The 24,643-nt window shown below is 26.2% G+C and overlaps 4 protein-coding genes across 9 annotated transcripts; 1 reads left to right on the top strand and 3 right to left on the bottom strand.

Moving 5' to 3' along the window:
• Positions 1-1,030: 1,030 nt before the first annotated feature.
• Positions 1,031-11,098, bottom strand: LOC100863520 (mitogen-activated protein kinase kinase kinase 10). Of its 3 annotated transcripts, XM_031915512.2 has the most exons (15): positions 10,120-11,098; positions 9,812-10,046; positions 9,473-9,690; positions 9,047-9,387; positions 8,732-8,912; positions 8,478-8,626; positions 8,221-8,393; positions 8,036-8,056; positions 7,600-7,846; positions 7,387-7,506; positions 6,658-6,855; positions 5,195-5,224; positions 2,489-2,900; positions 1,970-2,305; positions 1,031-1,902 (listed from the first exon to the last, which is right to left on the bottom strand). In XM_031915512.2, exons 1-15 carry the CDS (start codon positions 10,308-10,310, stop codon positions 1,170-1,172), a joined length of 3,585 nt encoding a protein of 1,194 aa, XP_031771372.2. In that variant the 5' UTR covers positions 10,311-11,098; the 3' UTR covers positions 1,031-1,169. The 3 variants fall into 3 exon arrangements, with proteins under 3 accessions (XP_031771372.2, XP_086773103.1, XP_086773104.1); XM_086916977.1 differs by lacking the exon at positions 5,195-5,224; XM_086916978.1 differs by lacking the exons at positions 5,195-5,224; positions 8,036-8,056.
• pcx (pecanex) lies at positions 11,058-22,342 on the top strand. 2 transcript variants are annotated; one of them, XR_015295047.1, is made up of 15 exons: positions 11,058-11,767; positions 12,061-12,307; positions 12,484-12,762; positions 12,871-13,223; positions 13,311-13,451; positions 13,582-13,826; positions 13,899-14,158; positions 14,257-17,561; positions 17,640-18,101; positions 18,167-18,311; positions 18,397-18,655; positions 18,738-19,113; positions 19,189-19,301; positions 19,385-19,662; positions 19,784-20,425. XR_015295047.1 is itself a non-coding variant. In XM_003692207.4 (15 exons), the coding sequence occupies exons 1-15, from the start codon at positions 11,615-11,617 to the stop codon at positions 20,063-20,065; spliced, it is 6,876 nt and encodes a 2,291-aa protein (XP_003692255.2). In that variant the 5' UTR covers positions 11,058-11,614; the 3' UTR covers positions 20,066-22,342. The 2 variants fall into 2 exon arrangements, 1 of the variants encoding a protein (XP_003692255.2); XM_003692207.4 differs by having other exon boundaries at positions 18,738-19,091; positions 19,784-22,342.
• On the bottom strand, positions 21,770-24,471 carry LOC105734985 (uncharacterized). 3 transcript variants are annotated; one of them, XM_086916987.1, is made up of 4 exons: positions 24,248-24,471; positions 23,614-23,818; positions 23,351-23,500; positions 21,770-23,266 (listed from the first exon to the last, which is right to left on the bottom strand). In XM_086916987.1, the coding sequence occupies exons 2-3, from the start codon at positions 23,812-23,814 to the stop codon at positions 23,360-23,362; spliced, it is 342 nt and encodes a 113-aa protein (XP_086773113.1). In that variant the 5' UTR covers positions 23,815-23,818; positions 24,248-24,471; the 3' UTR covers positions 21,770-23,266; positions 23,351-23,359. The 3 variants fall into 3 exon arrangements, with proteins under 3 accessions (XP_086773113.1, XP_086773112.1, XP_086773114.1); XM_086916986.1 differs by lacking the exon at positions 24,248-24,471 and adding an exon at positions 24,173-24,245; XM_086916988.1 differs by lacking the exon at positions 24,248-24,471 and adding an exon at positions 23,887-24,167.
• LOC100864547 (thioredoxin, mitochondrial) lies at positions 22,620-23,108 on the bottom strand. The gene has a single exon (XM_003692208.3). The coding sequence runs from the start codon at positions 23,106-23,108 to the stop codon at positions 22,683-22,685; it is 426 nt and encodes a 141-aa protein (XP_003692256.1). The 3' UTR covers positions 22,620-22,682.
• Positions 24,472-24,643: the final 172 nt, after the last annotated feature.

Here is a 24,643-nt window from a genome sequence, read left to right as displayed (position 1 = left end):
CATGGCATACTAAATTAAAGCTATCACACTAGTAGCTTACAAATGCATTAAAATTGCTACTGTACAAACTTTTCACATTTGTATCTAGTGCCATGGTATAAAGATTAAAAGTTAATAAAATAATATACGAATTTGATAATTTAATATCAAAGAAAACGTATATCTATTATACAATTCTTATCAATTACAGATGTTTCAGGAAAACATTGTGTTTAGGAAAAGTTACTATAATCTATTGTTTATTATATAAAATTATTCTACAAGTATATATTCATATATATTGTCACAAAGTAATATTTAAAAAAACGATAAATAATCTTGTTAAATAATCAACAATGTTTTCCTGATTATATGTTTCATTTCATTCATTGCAATATATAATTAGTTTCAACAATTATTTTTTCAGTCACAAAAATTTTGATGGAATGTAAATTATGGTTAACATTAATATCTGTAATAAATATGAGCAGACAGTTGTAAAACTAAAGGAACAACAAAGTCTCATTTCTCTAAGATGATATTGGACAAACAAATATAGAATTTAATTTTTAATATTCTGAAAAAAAAGTTAATACCATTTTAAATTGCATAATATAACAAATATATAAGATTTTATATATATTTTTCAGAATATTTGAATTAAAATATTTATTCTTTTTTATAGTTTTTTAAGTATTCATGCAAATAATAGAAATATATAATATACTAAATACTAACAGCAGATGCAGGATGTGCGGAATGTATGAATAAAATATTTATAATACATAAAATATAATTTAAAAATATTGTGTAGTATTGAATGGTCAATACAAGAATTATCTTGATATTTATATTATTTCTACAAAATATACATGAGACATGTCAGTTCTTTGTTAAATTAAAAACAGTCTAATTGAATACAAGAGTCTTTTATAAGAATGTCTCAGTATATGGAATGTTATATTCTTACTGCATTTGATGTTCAATATTAATACATGATAAAATGTTTTGCAGGAGGCAGTGCTTTGACAACGTGCATCGCTGTATTTTCTAGTTATGATTTGATAAATTTCTGCCATACCATAAATTGTTTGATTCAATTGTGATTGTAAATTGAGTGTTACTTTCAAGATTGACAAAACTTTTTGAATTCCTAATTTTTATCATCTGTCATTTTAAATAAGCCAATGCTATGATAAAAATTCTCTCTCTAATTCAGATATACTTGGTTTTCTATTTCTATTTATCCGTCGATTAGCTTGTAATGGCACGGTAATATCTTGATTTTGTCCATGTACGGGAATATCAAGTAATGTTTCTCTATGTTCACGCGAAATGTTCACTCCATCTCGATCAAATGTTACCGGAGAAAATCGAACTCTACTTATAGAAATTTGACTATCTTTAGCTGAAACATAACTTGAATCCTCTGAAGTTAAAGAATCTGGTGGAGTAGGATTTGTTGGAGTACCCGAACCTGAATTATTTTTACTTACGCTTTTATTTGGTGAATTATACGAATAATTGGATCGTTTTAAACTTGACCGTAATCGACTAACTACTTCTAAATTACTGGGTCTTTCTCCAGAATTTGAATTCGAATCATGCGAATTCTGACGCGTCAATAGTTGAGAACCATATTCATGATTAAGCATACTAGGACTATATGTCCCAACATTTGAGACAATATTTGAAGATCGTTGATAATAATGTCCAGGTGAATATAAAGAATAATCATCCTCATCTTCTAAACGAAATGTTGGATTAATGTTACTTTGACTCGATGTACTTGCATTTGATACATTTGATGAGGTACGATGATGAGTATATGAAGGAAGTCTTGATACTGGTCGAGCTGGACTATTTATGCTGCTTGGATTATCATAAGCATGTGGAAATTCAGAACACTCAAGCATTCTATCACTAAAGGAAAAAAAGTTAGTATTTATAATAAAAATTTTTTATTTTTATTTAGTGCTAATGAACTTACTGATAATCTGTAGATACAAAATATGTTGGTTCTGGTGGTCTATAATATTCTGATGGAACAACTGTATATACTGGAGGTCCATAATCTGGAAAAGGAGCAACATTGCCCATATATATTGTTGGTACTCTTTCCATTCGATCAATTCTTCCAGTATCATGTATATATATATCTTCATTACTAGTGCTGCTACTTTTTCTTCTAGGGCTTGGTGTTGGTGCATTAGAGCTTGTATTGCTTGCATAATGTTGTGGTGAATCAGTAAATCTTAGAGGTTTATCAGGTATCACACTAGGTGGAAGACCAGGTGCTATACCACCCATGTTGCTTAAAAATGGTCTGTAATAATGTTTTATTTTTAATATGTATATTATACATTTTATATTATATACATTTTATTATATTATATTTATAAGTATATAAATGTAATATAATAAATGTACATATATTATAAATATACAAACCTAGTAAATTATGTAAAAAAAAAAATATAATTACAAATTTAATGTTTTAATTTCATACCTGTAATGCCTAGCTGGTCCATGGTATGTATTATGAGGATAACCACTACTTGAACTAAATTCATAATCAGGCCCAAGATAACTGGAATTACGATTCGATCCAGTATCTGTTTGAAACCACCATCGTGGAGGTTCATCTTCACATTCACCAAGTCGTGGATATAATCTTGGATGAATTGGAGATATGTTTGACATTCTTACATCATATCCAGTAGCTACTCCAGCTAACATAGCTGCGATATTATATAAAACCAATTCTATTACACTTAACTTTGGCTTCTTCATTTCTCCATTGTAAAGAGTTGGCATTGGTACAGGCATTGGCATAATGTAAGGTCCAGTTAATCCAGGCTTCAAAGGATAATCTGATGTTATCCAATCAGTTGAGAGATCAGGTGATAAAGTTGTATAGTCTACAAAAATAATCAAATTTCTACAATAATAATGGTGATATTGCTATATATTTTTAAAAATATGTGTACTTATAATTACAAAATATGATAAAAATTTTTACTTTCCTTTCTATAATATCAAATATCAAGATATTATATCAAGATACTATTACTTTTAATTCCTTACCTTCATATAAATTTTACAAGTCTCATAAATATCATATATTTTTTGTATTAAATTTAGATTAAACAGTTTAGTATTAAAGTTATAACATGCTTATTTGTTATTATATTACTTATAATAATTTATGTGTATAAGCACAACATATTACGTGCATCATATTAAAATATTACATGCCACAAATTTAAACTATATCTTATTATCAATAATTTTCAAAAAGCTTGTACATTATTATTTAAAATACATGTTAAATGCATAAAACCCATATCATAAAAGTAAATATATTGTACATGTTGAAACTTTAAAAATTAAATAAAGTATAAAAAAAGGAAATAAAAATTATTTTTAAAATAACAATTTTAATTAATCTTAATTAATTTTACTCTATACAATTTTTGCTTTTCTTTTTTCCCTTTTTCTCTTTTTTATTCAGTTTAGAATGCTGTTTTCTTACTTGCTATTTGTTATAATATATTATCAATTTTATTTCTTTAATAACAATATATAAAAGTATTGAAAATATAGTTGTCATTATATAATTATATTATCACAAAAATAGTTTATATATTCAATTGAATAAAATAAAAATATTGAAAATTGAATGGCATATTTGTTACACATAAGATTGGAATTTTGTGGTAAACAAGACCAAACCCAAATGGCCTTAATAGTTAGGATCCTACTGGAAGCATGCAGAAGGATTCTTTTACGCTCGATTATTGGTTATATAAAAAATTAATATATACAAAAAATAAATAGGATATTTTATAATTTTTTTCTTATTTAATTTTTAATTAGTAAATTAATCAAAATAAATATATTATAATTTAGCTAAAATGTATATCAATATTATAATTAAAATATACTCAATATTCATTTAATATCATAAATATTACCATAAACCGAGCGTAAAAATTCAGAAAACGAAAAAACAAAATTCAATGTGTCCAACTGAAAAGGTTTTATTGAAAAAATTTCTATTTCTAAATACAAGTGTGCATGTCGCTCCATGTGTCGTATGTAACATGTGCAAAATTTCTGAATCTAAAAAATATCGAAAATCTATGATAATACAAAAATGAAATCGCTGTTAAATTAGGCTGAATAGTTAACAAAATGTGAATTGATTTAGATGCGAATAAAGCAATAAAGAAAAAGATACAACTCCAAACTCTACTTTTACAATTAAAACATGATACTTTGCATAAATCTTATGACTTTAACTTAACTTTATTTTAATTTCTGGAATACAATTATGCAAAAAACACACTTTTTCATAATCGCCACTAAATGAAAGAAACAATTTTAATATAGAATTTTTTATTGTAGTGGCAAAAGCACATGATTTCTTTTATATAGTAAGAGGCTGTTAGCTCTGCTTTGTTAGAATGTTATATACTCCAGATAACATCAGAAAAGAACCAACACCAGAAAGATTGCATTTACTCTTTATGTATATTTTATTAAATTACAGTTTAAAGTACGAAGTTTTTATCAATTTAAATTAGGATAAATAGTTTTTAGATTATTGCAGGATACTGGCTACCCTTTATTAAAATATCCTAACATAATATATCTATTATGTAATTTGATAGACATTTGTATTTGATAAACATTGATTAACATTAATTAATTAAACTATTCATTTATGCAGATAAAACACAAATTTTACTTAATTTTTTATTTAATTCTTGATAAAATTAAAAAATATTTCTTATAAGATACATACCAATAATATGTACCATTCCAAAAATTCAACAGAATAAAATAATCTTAAACACTATCAACATAAAAAAGGAAAACAGTTTATTATTAAATGTTTGCAACTGTACACCTATTGCTAAAAATATGCATATATATAAAACTAATTCTTAGATAATCAAGAAATGTAAAAAATTTAATTAAACTGCATATTCATGCATTTCAATCAAAATAACTTTAAGCACAAACTACATAAATACAATTTAGCAAAAGAAAAAAAAAGGAAAGAAAATATAAACATAAAAAGGCACTATCCATCTGAGATCTTTCAATAATGAGAAAAAAAAAAAAAATTATTGGCTAGTAATATAGAAAAAAAATTAAGTCTCCTATAAAATGTGAAACAATTGCACAGCAACATAAAGAGACTTACGAGTGGGATAGATGCTTTCCTCTGAAAGGCCTGTGGTAAAGAAAATATAGGACTGTTACTAAAACATATAAAACAGAAAGAAGATATTCTCGTGAAACGCGTTTAAGAGTGATGTGCACATCTTTATCTTTGTGAAATGCAATGTTATTTATCATTTTTCTTTAAAAATTTTTCGGCAATAGAAGTCTTAAGTGAATCATAAATAATTGAATTTATATCTTCAGAACTTTTATGTGAAGAAGTATCTTTAAAAGATTCAATTGAATTTTTCTTTCCTCTATAATTAATTTGCAAATTTTGACTTTCATAATCTTGTACATATCCAGATGCATGCATAACTGAATTAATTTTATCAACATGATCTTTTTCACAATTACGCAAATATTCATTACTTTTCGATTTTTTACTTAAAGAGGAATTTAAATTAAAACTTTGATCTATTTGTGAAGTGCATTGTTTTAAACATACATCTGATATATCGGTAACACAATCAAAAGAGGTAGGAGATTTTTTGCATTTATTATCTGAAAACAAACCTAAAGAATTTTTTGAAATGGAACTATCATTTGAATGTTCTGAATCAAAATTACAAAGTTCTGATTCAAGACTTTCGAAGTCTATGCCTTCTCGAGAATTAGCAGTTAAAAATTTAGGCATTGCACTACTTTGATCGGAATCACGTCGTAATTGCGGTATTGCAAAATATGCCGAAAATTGTGGTATAGATATTGTATTGTCTAGGACACTATATTCTACTTTAACACCAGTAGTTTTATCATCAAGAGCATCTCGACTTCCCCAAGCTTTCATTTTATTAAAAACTCTCAACGGACTTTTAGAAATTCTGGATTTATGATGAAATTTTTTACCTATAGAATTTTCAGGGCTTGATTCTAATCCATCTATATCATTAATTTTTATAGTAACAGAATTTTTTTGTTCTGTACTATGTGAAGAATTTAAAGAACTTTTTCTTGATCCAGAAGGAGAACGAAAGAAATCAGCGAAAGCAGCTAATCGTGATTCTGAGCTATCTCTACGTCTCGATTCTTTTGATTTACTTCTTTCGCGTTTTTTGTTTTTCACACGTTTCGCAGTGCCAACCAAACTAGATGCTACGTTTTGTACAAAATTTGAAGAATATGAGTGTTCCCAATCACCGATCACATGCTTTTGACATTTAGAAGATGAAATTTTTGAAGTATTTCGAACTATGGATTTTGAATAATTATCCATGACTAAATGATCATCCGAAAATTGAGTTTTAAGATTATTTGCTGATTTGTTATGTAAGACTACAGACTCATAAATATCATTGTCCACAATAACCGAATCTTCATTATAAGGTGGACAGTTTGTATTTTGTATAATATTGTTAGAATTTTCTGGAATGTTATAGCTAAATCCTTGATTGTCTATCAAATTATTTGCTGACGAGTACAACTTTCTGGAGGAGGGGTTACCTATTTCTTGAAGAAGCGGGGAACGATGTGCCAACAGAGCGGTACGTAGGGGTGTCTTTTCTAGATCTGGAGCAGAACGTGACCATCGCTTGCCACCTGGAGATGCGGGATTTGGTGGTTGCGTGATAATAGCTCCACGTTCGCGTTGGTGAAGTGTTGATGGCCCCCAAGTCTTACCCTTTACTCCATCTGCTGGTACTAAAGATGGAAGACAAAAAACAAAACGCTACTCACTACAATACTAAGTTTCCCTCTTACCCTAAACTCTTTTAAAATATCTGCACATTTCAAAAAGATAAAGGTGTTTTATGAGATTGATTAAAATAGATTATAAGATTTATTAATAGAGATCTATAAAATTACTCATTAAAAAGTTATTTTCATTTTAAAAAACTTTCATAAAAAATTTCTTAAAAATAAAAAAAAATTTATTTTTTAAAATATTATAAGATTAAATAACATTCGTTTTTTTATACATATTAAACAATAATAATTATATAATAAAATATATAAAAATATATTTAAATTATTCACACCATGCTAATAAAAATCAATGTTAAATTAATACAATGTATCTACAAGGCAAACAATTTCAAACAATTTAATTCAAATTTCTTGAAAATATTAAATTAAAAAAATAATTAAGAAAAAATATTTGAGAGCAAAACCAATCATTCATTATTGATTGAAATTATATATTATTAAAAATCTCGAAAACAAAATACTTACATGCAATTGCACGAAGTCTTGGAATACTGGGTGAACCTGGTGGGCTATTAGGTCTTGATGGATTTCGAACCTTTCCTCGATCTAATGCTGTATGTTGAACAGTTATTGTATGACGAAAATCTGTAGAAATAAAAATATTATTTAATTTTATAATTAAACTATTTAAAATTTTATATAATATTATTAAAATAAATTACAACATAATATATTTACCGGAAGGAGCGCTTATATTACTTCCTGGTTCTTTTTTATTTAATTTTAATCTTGATTTTTTGAATTTTCCACGTCTTTTGTTTGGTGTAGGAGTATTTTGTTGTTCAATTATCATTACGGTAAGTTCGCGCTCTAATAAATCTATTTCTCGAGCAGCTAATTCTTGTTCTCGCTGCCTTAAATTTTCTTCATGTTGTCGTTGCTGAACTTGTGCTTTTGTCAATTCTTCTTCTCTACAGCGCAATTCCTAGTATATAAACATAAAAAAAAATACTATATATAATTTATTTGATAATTTTAATAAATTATCATTTTAGTAAATTATTTAACAAATTTTGCTAATAATTTTTAATAAATAAAAATTTATAACGGTAATAAATATATTTTTTGCTTGAAAGAAAAATAATTCAATAACTTTATTTATACATTATCTTACCTCTTCTAACGAACGGCATGCCTTTGCATAGCATTTGAAAGAAGGATTATAAATATTATTTATATTGATATAAATAATAATAAGCATGCCATACTTGCACAAATTGTATATATAGTATAATATATTAATTTTGTTATGTTATATTTTTCGTTGTTCATATTTAACAAAATTTCACATTTAGATACCTTTTCCTTCATGCGCAATCCATGAAGAACTTGTTCAATTTCAAGCCTCCAATCTTCTTGCATTGTGTGAAATGATTCATGTGGTGTTGCTGCAAATGCACTACGTACTTCATCTAATGCTACTAAAATTTCTGCAAATCCTGGTCTTGAATGACTATCAGATGCCCAACAAGCTAAAAAGTTAATTTTTATTTTAAAATTTATATTAATTAAAACATTTTATATCTTAAGGCATAAATGATTATAAATTTATATACCTTCCATTAAAAATCTCCAAGGTTGAGGACAAGTTGATGGAATGGGCAATGTAAGCTTATTTACTGCAACTCCATATGCTACTGCTAAAGCATCTATTCCTTTATAAGGTGTTTCACCAGTTAAAAGTTCCCATAAAAGTACTCCATAACTAGATATATAGATATATATTTAAAGTATTAATATAAAAAGATATATATTCCATTTAATTATAATAGTTACACAACATAAGTGATATAAAAGATATAAAACTGACCTCCAAACATCACTGGCTTTACTGAAAGTACTTTTTTTAATAACTTCTGGTGCCATCCAAGCATATGTGCCCGCCGCTGACATGCGAGTTGTTTTATATACTTCCCTTGCTAATCCAAAGTCTGTTATTTTTAAAGTTTTATATTGTAGATCATCATTTTCTATAGGCTCACTCAATAACACTATTATCAATGAAAATAATATATTATTTTAATATACATACATACATACATACATACATATATATATATATATATATATAACACACATACATAATATTTAATAAATTTTTATAAAAAAAAATTAGTTCTCTTACCATTAGAACTCTTTAAATCCCTATGAATAAGACTTATAGGTGCTTTATTGTGAAGATAATCCATGCCACGTGCAATTTGTATTGCCCAATCAACAAGTACATCAGGCCTGATTTTTCTACCACTAAGAACCCTGTTCAAACTACCACCTCGTGCATATTCCATTACGAGACACATATTTGGCATTTTTAAACAAACTCCTTCTAATTGCACAATATTTTCATGTTTCAATAACCAAAATAACTTAGCTTCTTGTCGAACATTTTCTAATGTAACACTTGGTTCTTCATCTGGATCTTGACGGGCTGCTTTCACAGCCACTTCATGTTTCTGCCAAAATCCTCTAAATCATAAAGCATTATTATTCTAAAGAATCAATATACTTAAGAATATATATATCTCAAAGATAGTATAAAATTAAATTATACCTATAAACTTTTCCAAATCCACCAACTCCAATCACTTCTTCTAACTGTAATTCTTCAAAATCAATTTCAACTGGTTGAACTTTATCAATTACCGATGAAACTTGATCAATACTTTCTGCTTCTGCAACAAAATTGGCTGGAAAAATACCAACTTTTCCATGGATTTTACCAGTCCACCATCCTTCATCACCTGAGATTTTTGAATCCTTAGATAAGACCTAATGTATAGAATAAAATACATATATATATATTACATATATATATATATATATATTATACTTTGACATTGTAATAAATAATAATTTAAATTTATATATATTTATAATAAAAACAACTTACCTCAACTGTTTCACCTCTTTGTAAAGATAATTCATCTTCACCTTGGGCAACATAATCAAATAATGCTGTGAAAATTGTTGAACTATTGTCTTGTCGTGATTGAGAAGAGGAATGTGTACCATGAGATGGACTAGTCTGTTGAGAAACAGTTCTTGCTGTACCACCACTATGTGTATCAGAAACACTACTATCAGACATATTGTTACTAGATGTACGCCCATACAAGTATCCGTAACTGAAATATACAAAATTTATATAAAATATATTCTTTCACAAATTCATACACATATCTTTATTACTCTTTATACCTTGTGGAATGATTATTTGTTCTATTATTATGTTGATATCGTGGAGATGAATTGGTTGTATTAGGACTATGAGAATTAGAGGATCCATTCTCTGAATGAAATAAAAATCGCTCGCTCCGATGACGAGCATCTGGTTGTCCGTGGTCCATCAAGGTAGACAAGCCTCTTGCCGATAGCCCGGCTGGCGGCATATGGCTTTACACTCTTCTTAGTCTTTTCCTTTTTGGAAATTAATACCTTCTTGTTTTATAATCTTAATATAATATTTTATCAATAAAATCACAAATAACATAAAACACTTTGAATATTAGTTCAACATAAAGAAGCTAAAAAAGCATGTATAAGAAATAATGAAAATCTAATATTCACTTTTGTATTATTTTTTCAACACTATACACATTTTACACATTTCACATTCATTTTATACATGTTTTTTCTAAAAATATAGTTAATACACGAATTTAAACCAATTATTGAATACTTTGACAATAATTTAATTATATGCACAAATTTTACGAGAAAAATGTGGGGTGAGAAGAGGTGATCATTACCACCACTAACACCCCTTGCATAAAAACACTTTAATGATGACCGGCATTTTGATTTGTGAGTCCGGCAATAAAGCGGCAAATATCTTGTAATTTTTTGTCAACCATATTCCTATTTGAAATGCTGAAGAAAAAATCTCAGAAGAGTAGAAAAAAGCTCGATATGCCATAAAATCACTTGGAGTCTCGCGTCGGGGTGTGTATACCCACAAGCCACTGTTGATGAGGCCGATTCTTTTCATTGAATCGGCACTAGGAATAATGTATATGGGACATGTAGGATTGAAAGCGACGTGTTTGCCTCCCCGAGGACACGACGCTTCGCGTCAGCCCGCAAAACGCACGATGATTCCACATTTAATGATAGAAAACGAAGCAGCACTCATAGCAATAACCTAACGGACGCCATGTTTTGTTTGACGGCCCCACCATTGACGTGATATATTAGATCACAATTTATAGAAAGAACATTCAAAAGGTTGCTTATAATATTTGAATTGTACAAGGTATATTCGCAATATAATGATTCTAAAATAATTCTCGAAATGAATCATATTTATACTATAACTTAATAAATTAATATATATTATTTGAATAAATATTTAAATACTTGAATAATATTAAACAAATTTTATTTATATTATTGTATTTTTATTGATTACAATTAATACTGATAAATGATATCTGTAAAGTGATATTGAAAAGAATAATAAATATTCTAATCATAAATGATATTATATTGTTCATGTTCAAAATCATCTGAGATGTGAAGATGGCTGCAAAATCAGTAAGTCGTGTGCGCCAAATCCATTGATTAAGAAGTCCAGATAAAATGTATCGCCTTATTGTTTGTTACGCGATTTTTCAAATTGAAAAAATAGATCAAGAATAAAGCTGTAAAACAGCAAGTGATGGAAAGATGGTGAGGAAGCATTTTTGCAATTGGTATGGGTTCTCAAACGCTGGAAATTTTGAGACAAGGCGTCTGGGCGAGCCTGACAGGAGGCTGGTTTTACGATCCCCATCTCGATGTTTTTTCAAATACTTTTCACTTATATATTTGGCTTTTCTTACTTTGCCTACCATTTACTATATATCTTGTAAGTCTATTTATATATATATATATATATATTAATATAAATCATTCTTTATTTTATATAAGTAACAAATTGTATATATTTACATTATCTATGATTATAATTTAAATAATATGTGTTTTAGATTTTTATATTTGTGAATGAATTTTATATAAATTTTGATTTGTTTACGCACGCGCGCGCATCTGTATTATGTAGTGTGTGGATAGATATGAAAATTTTTCGTAATTATATACTTATAAATATATAATTATATTATTATCTAAAATTTAGAAAATCAATCTTTTATTTTATAGTATTTTCCACCAACGTTATATGTTTGGATAGCATATTGTTCTTCAATTGGAGCACTGTTTGGTACAATAAAGTGTATTAATCATGCACTTCATTGTATGTATGATACAACTGAATGTCTAGAAGAATCAAGTCAAACTATTAGTCAACACAGATCAGAAAATGAAAAAAGACGCACAGTGCATAATAAATGCAGGGAACAATCACAGGAACAAGTAGATCATGGAATAGAACTACAAGTCTTAAGTGGTATAGTAGATTATATCTTTTAAATTCCTTATGTAATTTTATTTTAGACCTTATTTAAATTTTAATAATTTTAAAATAATTATATTGAGTATATTTCTTAAATTTTATTATAATTTACATAATTTTATCATAAAATTATTTTTTTAAAGAAAAATATTTATTTTTTCGTGTTTTAGGAAAAACAGATACACCACCTGTAGAATGCTCATCACGTAATTCTTTTATTGAATCAAATGTACAAAATGCAGATGCAGATAGTATAACATCTGAATATAATCGAGATAAACCTAGTTCAACTATAGATTTGAAAGTAGAAATTCACAGAAAAAATAGTTCTGAGAGTTCAGAAGAAGCACAACAGATGGCTAAACCAATGGTATCTAGTATAAATATACATGAAGCAGATTTAGCTTCTACACAATATCATGAACCATGTTTTCGAAATATAATAAATGGTATTAATTTTGTAATTTTTATGATATAATCTTTATAATACAATTACTTATTTTTATATATTATTTTTATATTAATATTTTTTTTTGGGAAATTTCAAATGTATATAGATAGAAGGTTGAAAAGACAAAAATGTGTTGTAATTACTAAAGAGGATCGACAAGGTTCAAGAAAATTATGTAGACATGCATCTGAAGATTCGCGAAATCGTCATTCTAAACAAGGTAGTCTTGGTAAAACAGGTTCAGAAAGTCAAATAAAACAAACAAGCTCATTAGAATTGGAACATCATGAAGATGATTATCCTTACTGGAAATCAAACCAAAGTGTTCGACGTCTCAATTCTAATTCGATTCCAATAGAAACACATTTAATGAATGATCACCCACAAAGTTTAGAAATTATATCAAAAAAAGAAGATACAGAAAAAAATAAAATTTCGTCACATCCACAATCTCTAGAGGTGAAAACGAATAAATATTTTATTTGAAAAATAAAAAGAAATAAAATATTGAATGAAGTACATTTAAATACTTTTCTTGCTTTTAAGGTTATTACAAAAAAACCACATCAACAACTTATTCATCCACAAAGTCTTGAAACAATTGGTGCTACTAAGAATATAAACACTACAGATGACAATAATTTACCTCTTCATCCACAAAGTCTTGAAACAATTAACACTAAAAAGGTATTATTATAATATGATTATAATAATATACAATGTACAATATAACATATATGTATATAAACATACGAATCTATAATTATTATATCTATAAAATATTTTATTAGAAATTTTATATATATATTTTTTAAAGGTATTACCTCAAAATACATTAAAAAAAAACCAATTACAATTGTTACCATATCTTAGTTATGGATCAGAAATAGTACATCCTATAGAAGAACAAAGTGATGAACAATTTGCTAATGAAAGTTCTGGAGGATTTAGTCTTCAGGATTCTTATAGTCCATTACTTACTCGAAAGACTTGTGAAACTAATGCTACCTCTAATCGGGACAGAAGTCTTAGTACTAGTCGATTTGAAGATAGATTTTCAAGGTAATTTAAAAAATAAATACAATATTATTAAATATTTAATATATAATATATTAAATTTAATTTTATATTAAGACGCAATGAAGATGGTGGTGTAGATAATGATTCTGCAAATTCTCGTGATGCATTAATTGAAGAATCAAAGCCTGGTATTAAAAGAAGATATAGTAATACAAGTCAAAGCAGTCATGAATTCTCAGATTTAGACAACTTATTCAAAGACAAACAAGATAAATCGAAAAATATTGATGATCCATTAAATGTTGGAAGCATAGTTGGAATAGATCAATTATTTGAAAGTGGTGATTGCACGATAGAATCACGAATAAATAAAGGTAAGTTTTAATTTTTAATTTTTTATATCAAATTGATATTTATCATTGAAAGTATTTTGAAAAAAAGAAAATAAAGATTTCAAATTCATGTTTGACAGGATTACATAACAAAGAACCAGATTCTGGTTCATCTAACACAATGCCTTTTGAGTATACAACATACTCATCAAATATGGAAAATGAAGTAAAAAGAATGTTACTTCCACAAGTAGAAACAGATAACAAACGACATCAAGGTGCAATACCCAAACAAAGCCGTCCAAAACCTGCAATAGAAATTATAGATGATAATATTACAACTACCGAACAAACCCGACATAAATTAAAACGAACATTAGAAGTTAAAAGAGATAGGAGAAGAGACGGAAGATTTGATAGATTTGAGCAAACTAGTGGTTCAAATAATGAGTTAAGTACACTTAGTCTTGCATCTTCCTTATTAGCTACATTATTAACATCTGGTCGAGAATTACCAGGTCAATCTAGTACTGTATCTGATTTAAGATTAAGTCGTAATTCAGATAATCGAAATTCACGAAAAAGACGTGGTCCTTTAAAATGTTCGATTAGACCACATCGTGTACCCCGAGATAGAAATCGAGATGATAACGTCGTTCCACTTACTGCTTTATTTGGATTAATATCAAATGAAGAATGTCATTTAGTTTCTAATCATAATGATGCTGTAGAAGCAGCTGTACCTTATTTTCGAGATGAAAATGGACGCTGGCTAGCTTATACTTTCGATGAAAAAGGATCTAATGTTGCTACTGCTGCGCAAGTTCCTTCTAATAATAACGATAAATTATTAAATACATTATTACGCCAACAACTTAATCAAAATTTACATTATGATGCCAATTGGGAGTTAATAGACTCCTTGAGTAATAGTTATAGTAGTTTATCTTTAAATTCTCCTGATTTAAGCGTTATAATAGACACACCACCCGTTTTATCGAGTCCAGAAAGTAATCAAACTAAGGCACAAAATTCATTATCTTCAAATCCAGTGGAAACTTCAGAACGTGATCAATTTCATCAAAATAATGGAAATTCTATTCAATGTGAACTTGAAACGTTAGAACGAGATCAATTTCATCAAGATATATTATCACGTATAGAATCGATGACAGAGAGAAATCAAAGATTACGAAATTTATTGGGATATTTCAACTTAAACATTTATCCAGCAGATTCAAATCGTCGAGATAGACCTGCTTTAACATTACAAACGTGCGCAGTAGGAGATATAAATACAAGTTTATCTTGGAATCGATTTATTGGTGGTTTAGATGGATCCGAATCTAAAACTAAACAATTAAGACAAGACAAGCAATATTATTATAAATGGAAAATTGGTAAATTACCACATATCAAAGTACGATTCGATCGTTTATTTTTGTTGGCCTTATTAGATCGAAATTTGACGATATTTGAGACTATTATTTCAACATTTTTAGCAATTGCTGTTGCAGGATTGGGTCTTGTATTGCTCCAACAAGGATTTTATCGAGATATATTTGCTTTCATGTTTTGTTTTGTAACTGCTGGATGTCAATATTCATTATTAAAATCTGTTCAGCCTGATGCTGCTTCTCCAACACATGGATTTAATCGTATTATAGTATTTTCTCGGCCTGTATATTATATATTATGTTCAGGATTCGTATTAATCTTTAATGAATCTTTAAAAAATTTTAAAACATCTGAATTTCGAATATATGGTTTACGAATCGCTGATTATGATGTTATATTACAAATTCGTAATATTTTATTAATTTTTCTTTTGTGTTTTCCCATTATATTTTCATTAGGCTTACTTCCTCAAATTAATACTTTTCTAATGTATCTATGTGAACATATAGATATTCATTTATTTGGTGGAAATGCAAGTACAAGTTTAATCTCTTCAATATATTGTCTTTGTCGCAGTATTGTCACTGTTGTTATATTGTATGGATTTGCTTATGGAGCACTCACAGAGCCTAAATCTTCACAACATATTTTATTCTCTATTTTTGCGGGTTTATTGGTTGCTATATCTTATCATCTAAGTAGATCATCATCAGATCCAACAGTAATATGGGACATTGTTAAAACAAATTTGTGGCCACCAGAAATTTATACTGAAGAAAAAGAAGCTAAAATTATTGAGAATACATCTCATAAAGATAATTTACCTACAACATATAAAGAAGCAAAAATTAGAACTTCTGGAAGAAAAAAACATGTAAAAATTAAAGTTGGTGAACAAATGTCGGATACAGAATTGGTTGATCCATTACCTGAAAAATTAAGGGCAACAGTGAATGCAAGATTAAAAAATGATTTAATAATATGTGCAGTAATAGGAACTTTATCTTTTGGAATTCATTGTTCAACTGTATTTACAGCTTTACAACCAGAATTGAATCCAGTTTTATGGGGTATTGCAAGTTGCCTTGGATTTTTATTACATTATATTGTACCACAACTTCGAAAACAATTACCATGGTTGTGTTTATCAAGACCAGTATTACGTAGTCATGAACATGCACAATTTGAAGTTCGTGAACCTGTGAAAATTATGTGGTTTGAAAAGGCATATGTCTGCCTTTGCTTTTTAGAAAGGAATGTTCTTTATCCAGTAGTGTTTTTAGGAGCACTCACAGAATGTTCATCAAAAATTGTATCTAAATTTGGAGAAAGTATAGGAGCATTAATTATAGTTATATGTGGATTAAAATCCTTGAGATCAGCATATTCTGATCCATCAACACGTTATTTAGTCTTAATCTTTGCTGTTTTATTTTTCAAATTAGATTTTCGAAATCTCAGTGAGACTTTTTTAGTAGACTATTTTATCACAGGAATAGCTTTTGCAAAAATTTATGAATTACTTTTAAAAATACGATTTGTAGTTACATATATCGCACCTTGGCAAATTACTTGGGGTAGTGCATTTCATGCATTTGCTCAACCTTTTTCTGTTCCACATTCTGCTATGTTATTTTTGCAAGCCGGGATTTCTGCACTTTTAAGTACTCCTTTAAATCCTCTTCTGGGCAGTGCAATATTTATATCATCATATGTACGTCCAGTAAAATTTTGGGAACGAGATTATAAAACAAGAAGAGTAGATCATTCAAATACACGAATGTCTTCGCATTTAGATCGAAATCTAGGTGCAGATGATAATAATTTAAATTCAATTTTTTATGAACAATTAACAAGATCATTACAACACAGTCTTTATGGAGATCTTGCTCTTGGTCGCTGGGGAAATGTGGAACAAGGTGATTGCTTTTTACTAGCATCTGATTACTTAAACTGTTTGGTACACATTGTTCAATTAGGGAATGGATTAGTAACCTTTCAATTGAGAGGTCTTGAATTTAGAGGAACATATTGTCAACAAAGAGAAGTACATATATTATTTTAGATATTAAAATTTTTAAATAAAATAATATGTTATACAATTTTAAAACACTTTAATTTTTAGGTAGAAGCAATCTCTGAAGGAATTGAAGATAATGACAATTGTTGTTGTTGTGAAATGGGACATTTTTCAAATGTATTAAGTGTAAACGCAGCTTTCAGTCAACGCTGGTTAGCTTGGGAAGTTGCAAGTGCTAAGTACGTTTTAGAAGGATACTCGATTTCAGATAATTCAGCAGTTTCTATGCTTCAAGTGTTTGAGTTTCGTAAAGTACTAGTTACTTACTATGTCAAAAGTATTGTTTTCTATGCTGTAAAATCACCAAAATTGAAATATTGGTTAGAGAATTCCGATATTTCTGATGCCCTAAAAATAACTCTTGATAAAAACTTCGTTGACCTGGATCCTGTTTTTAATTTGAGTATTCACGAAGATTATGATATCCGAACGTGTGGCATTACAAGAAATAGTTTTTGCAATGTTTATTTGGATTGGATACAGTATTGTGTTACTAAACAAGATAAGGTAAATTTTCAAATATATGTAAATTATATTATTATATAGCATTAATTTATTAATATCTGTTTTAGACATTAGATAAATCAAGAAATTCATCATTGGTATCTTTATGTCTTGCTTTAAGTCTCTTGGGAAGACGCGTTTTGGGAGCACTATCTCATAATACTGTTTCCAGTGTTGAATTTTTTTTATATGGTTTACATGCTCTTTTTAAAGGTATATCATTTCATAATAAATAACGAAAAAAATTGATTTTTTTAAAATTTAAAAATATTTGAAAAATATAAATTTATATATTTAGGAGATTTTCGTATAACATCAATTAGGGATGAATGGGTATTACATGATGTTGATTTATTACGAAGTGTCGTAGCAAAAGGAGTAAGAATGGCATTAAAACTACATCAAGATCATTTTATGAGTCCAGAGCAATATAATGAACTGTCTGCTCTTTATGAAGCTATAGATAGTCATGATAAAAATCTTGTAATTAGTCATGAAGCAGATCCACTTTGGAGAAATGCTGTTTTAAATGGTGCACCAAGCCTTTTGGCACTTAGGTACTTTGATAGTCTATATCTAAATATTTTTAAAATTTAAATTAAAAAAATAATTATTATTACTTATTATTTTGATTTTTAGACATGTACTTGATGATGGCATTGATGAATATAAAGTTATAATGCTTAACAAACGTTTTTTAAGTTTTCGAGTAATTAAAATGAATCGTGAATGTGTTCGTGGTTTATGGGCTGGACAACAACAAGAATTAGTTTATTTGAGAAATAGAAATCCTGAGCGAGGTTCTATACAGAATGCTAAACAAGCTCTTAGAAACATAATAAATAGTTCTTGTGATCAACCGATTGGATATCCAATTTATGTTTCACCATTAACAACTAGTTATGCAGAAACTAATGAACAATTATGTTCCATAATTGGTGGACCTTTAAGTCTTGGTGTAATTAAAAGTAATGTCTTAAAACTGTGGCAAAGGTACCCCTTAGTATTATATCATGTAATTATAAATTATAAATTATTAACAAAAATTACAAATGGTAAAGTTTATCATCATTATGATTTTTATTTATAGAATCAGAAGAAGATGCGGTCAAGGTTGTTCATCTGGAGGAACAGGGTCTCAAGATGATGGAGGTTTTGGAAATGATGGAGTATATGCAATGACTACATATAATATTCATTTAGGTATTATAATACCTCAATAATCATTATATTTATTTTCATCATTTTCATTATTTTACAATATAAAAATAAAATTTTTGATATAGGTTATGGACAATCAACAGGTCATAACACATCAGGTTCGCAATCTATAGATTCTGGATGTCAAATTGGTGGATCAGCTGGACGTGGTTCTTTAGGAAGAACAAATACTGGATCCTTAGGTGGAAATAGAGGATCATTAGCTTCAGTTGGAAAACCAACAAGTTCGACGCTTGCTAGTTTAGCTGGTCTTCTTAGTAATAGCGATATTAAAACAGAAAGTAAAAGTGAAACAAGTTTCACGAGTAAACTTGAAAAGGACGAAGTTTTACAACGAGTACGAGTAAGTAAAAAATAGAATTATTTTGTAAGATATATATGTGTCTTACATAAGATATATATATATATTATATATTTTTTTTGTTAAAAATTTATTAAAAATTATTTTATTTTTTCATTATTAGATTATAGATCCTAATCAAGTATATGATGCTATTAATTTGGGTCGTCGCATAGATGTAATTTGGCCAGATGAAAGAATGAGGCAACAAGGTGGTAGATCTGGATGGCAGCATTGGGTACCTGAAAGAGGTATGGAAGGATGTGTTGTTCATTGTTGGTCCCCAAATCATCGTGATCCTAATCGACGATCTCATGTAGATAAAGTTATCTTACTTGTTAAAATTGATGATAAATATGTTCCAATAGCAGAACAAGGTGTAAGAGATTTGGGGGCAGAAGTATGATGAAATATTTTTAAATTTTCTGTAGTAATGTATATTAAGACGACTTTCATACATTTCATTTTTTTGAATCACATATTGCAAATACTGATATCAATGCATTATAAAAATGAAAAATTCATTCCAGTTATAAAATGATAAATATAAAAATTTTTGATGGAAGATTATTCTTAAAATTGTAAATATTGAAAATCAACAGATTTTAACACTAGTTTCTTAATTCTAAAAATTAAAAAAGAGAGAGAAAAAATGTGTGCGCGTGTGTATACATATACATATACATATAGTTACAGCTATAAAATACTCTTCATTTTTCATATGATTATATAATTTTTTTAATTATTAAAATTATTATTCACTTAATATTTCTTTTTTAACTCATTTCCATATTGTTTTCATTGCAATGATTTTTTTTAATAGATGAAATTTTTTTAAAATATGTATTTTTAGAAAAATGAATTTGAAAATTTATTACAAAAAAAAATGTGTATTTTATCAATTATGAAAGAATGAAAGAATTATATTATTTCTTGCACATTTATTGAAGAGAAAATTAATGTCAATCGCCAAGTTATTCAATGCAAAGTAAATTGTATCATGTTGTATTATACTATGTATCATAATAATTAGATTATTTACTAGAAATGAAAATAGATGTTACTTGTTGTTAATAATAGTTAATTTATTATTTTTATTAATATAAAAGCAATTTCGAATTTTTCATTATTTATATTTTAATAAAAATCGGAATCAAAATATATTTGATGCATCAGTGATATAATATAAAGTTAAAAAAATATAAAAATGATAATTGTTATTGTTGCAATTTTTAATAATGTTATGTATGTTTTTTAATGTATGTTTTTTTTAATTATAGTACTATTTTTAAGAATTTTTAAGAAATAAATTAAATTATAAGAATAAAAATTACTATATATTATATTTTTTAGAAATTTCTATATATTCTTAATAACAGCAAGTAACATCGAAATAAATTTGTATATATCATTCGTGTTTTTCTACATTTTGTTATATTTTTTTTAAACTATTTGATATAGGTAAGTTGTAAATATGCATAACATTTCTGCAAGATTAAAGCGTCCAAATGTATTTACTGAATGTGTAATTTTGTGGGGCCATGAATTTGCCTCTACAGAACATATCGGTGCATTAATAGCAGTGTTAAATGTAACTCCATAACATTTTCTTTGTATATCTTTATTGTATAGAAGGATAACAATAGTGGTGTATTTAAACTATATAATGAATATATAATTCATAATTTTCATTGGAAATAATTATTGAATAAATAATAAAAACAAATGTCATAATAAAAATTATTGCAAATGAATACACCACAATATTTATCCAAAATCGAAAAATAAATCTATTATCATTTCTTCTTTTAAAAAAAGAGATTCATTGAAAGTTTTTACCTAATTTTATACATTAAAACTTATATAATAATTAATTAATAACTAAAAGGGTTGTTTGCAAAACTATAAAATACTCTTTTACTCAAAATAAAATAAAAAAAAAATATGTGTAACACAAAAAATTACAGATTTTGCAAACAACTAAAAATCACAATATTGCCTTATCATAGTGTTTCTTGAAAACACTTGACTGATAAAGAAATTTTAACTAGTCTTTTAATTGTTGGTACACATTTATATATCGCTTGCTGCCAAGGGACAAAAAAATCTCTTTTATCAGGGAATACATGAATTACATTTTTTATTAAATCTTTGGCCTACTATCTATAATCAATAATAATTTCATACATAGATTATATAAAATTGCTTCAAAATCAAAAATAAATAAAAATAGAAGTCAGATTAAATAACTGTTTGTGATCCTTATATCAATTATGTTTTATCTTAGATTTGCAATCATTATTTGATAATAAACCATTGTTAACTTTATTGCATAATGTGCTTCAAACAAATTTTCTTAAGTCAATAGTTCATCTCATTAATTATATTTTAATAAGAGACATTTTAGCGATAGCAATTATGCAAGCAAAGTAAGTTCCTTGAAATATATTTTAATTTTAAACTAGGAATAGTTCAATAAGTACAGTTAATATTGTAGATTAAAAAAACTGTTCATATTAATTAATATAAAATATTGTATGTAATATACACAATCAGTTTAAAAATCATTTTATAATCATGTTATAAAATTATTGATGCCTATAATATAAATTACTAAAAGTTTGTAAAATAATTAAAAAGAAATTATTATAAATAATAAATAAAAATGTTATCTTTTTTGAAATTACGACTTCATATTCTTATCCTAACATTTATTACTTATAATAGAATCATAATGTTAATCTTAATCAAAACTCTGAATTTCAAAACTATCCTTAAAATTGATTTCATTTAGTAATAGTTACATTATATAATAGAATTTAATATAACTTATTTCATAAAATTTTTTCATTTAATTTTATGATTTGTATTTATGACATGTGATTACTACTATCTAAATACCATCTAAAAACATTTATATGACATTTATATGACATAAAATAGAATTATATAATACAATATAAATTATAAAAATATGTTTAATTATTTATTATGATGATTTTATATAATACATATAATGAATATTAAACTTTTCTTTTATTATTTTCAGAATTTAAAGATGTATTAGTAAGTTTTTGTATTAAATTTTCTATAATATCTAAATCAGTTAAACCTATAAACTTATCCACAACCAATCCACTTGAAATTGCTATAATAGCTGGTACAGCTTTCACTTCAAATATATGTACTAATTCTGGATTTGATTCTAAATTTACAATGGCAAGATCTAATTTATCCATTGGACCTATTAATTCTATTAATTTAGGTGTGAGAATTTTACAAGGATCACACCATTCAGCATGAAAATTCACAATAACAGGTACTGAATTATTCATTACTTTACTAACAAATTCACTATTGTTATTTATTTCAAATTGTTTATTTTTTTGATATGATGAAGAAACATATCTCACTAAAAGTTTTGAAAGTTTAATACTATTACGTAACATTTTATAACTTTTTAAATTATTATATTATATTAATGATGAAATAAATAATAATTATAATATAATAATATTAAATATAAATAAGATCAAAACATTCTATTTTTTTTTAATATATATTTTACATAATTAATAAAAAATATTTTTGCTTATTATCATAAATTCTGAAAGTTTATAGAAATTAAAAAAATTAATATTTTTATATTCATTTTATATTATTATAACAATTATGATAAAATAATACTTACGATAAATTTTTAGAAAACCCAATTAATAATTCGAATTGGTCTGATAGATTCTGTTATTACAAATTTAATGTATCCCATCAAACCAATTATAGATGATATTATTAATAAAATGAGTAATAAAATGCGCCAAATAAATAAATGATCATATATCTGTAACAAAATATGTTTTTCATATCTAAAACTATGAGGATTAAGTATTTATTTTATATATATAAATATTAATATTAATAGAAATATATCAAAATTTTATAACAATTATTTACCTTTTTATTATTTATAATAGGTTTTTCTGATGCTCTTGGCAATGTAATTAAAATAATTGTGCATATACTAACTATAAGTATAGCAAAAATACCAATTTTTTTTTCAATTCTTAAAGAAATAATAAATATCAATAGAGCTAAAGCCCAAAGAACTAAAATAAGGAACAATCCTATACCGACTCCAAATATCAAATTAGTCATACCACTAAAAACAAAAAATTTATAAATTTATATAGATATTATTATTATGATTATATATTACAATATATTTACAATATATTTTTATTTAACTTTTTTTAATCAATTAATTAAAAAAATTTTAATGATAAAATTTAAAAAAAGTAGATTTTAATAAAATAAAAAAAATATATATATAATTAATATAAAAAAATTATATAATTTTTATAATAATAATGCAGTCTTGAAAAATATATATATATATATATATATATATATATTATAAATAATTAAATATATTTTAAATAATATTTTTGCTTTTTAGAAAAGTTTATAAGAATAATTCATTCATAAAAATATTTATGAAAAAAACATTTGTTACATATTATACATATACATATTATCTGTACAAAATAATTAAACGTTATAAATACAATATATGTGGAACAATTTGTACCTTTCAATTATAAATTGTTGCAAACAAAGTATAACACATACTAACTACTTCTATATAAAATAGTAACTTACTAATAATATATATATATATATATATTAGATTTATTTTCACAAGGTATTTTAAAGATAAATTTTTTGTTTTATAATAGATACATTTATAAAAATGATAAATTAAAATTACCAATAAGAAATTTTAAGATTATATATTTTTTATAAATTATTTTTAAAAATTTATTATAATTTTAGGGATTTTAAATAAAACATAGGGATATTTTTATTATAATATAGATAGATAGTTTTACCTGTGTAGTGAAGAAAGTAATGAATGTTTGAAATTAAACGTACCTTCGATAGAACGTTAAAAGTATATCAAAAGAACATATTAATTTTAACTACA

This window comes from Apis florea, unplaced genomic scaffold (genome assembly GCF_048593485.1).
Source record: "Apis florea isolate Af1SG1 unplaced genomic scaffold, ASM4859348v1 contig_3811_pilon, whole genome shotgun sequence".
Lineage (NCBI taxonomy): Eukaryota > Metazoa > Arthropoda > Insecta > Hymenoptera > Apidae > Apis > Apis florea.
This window is presented reverse-complemented; position numbering and strand designations above follow the sequence as displayed.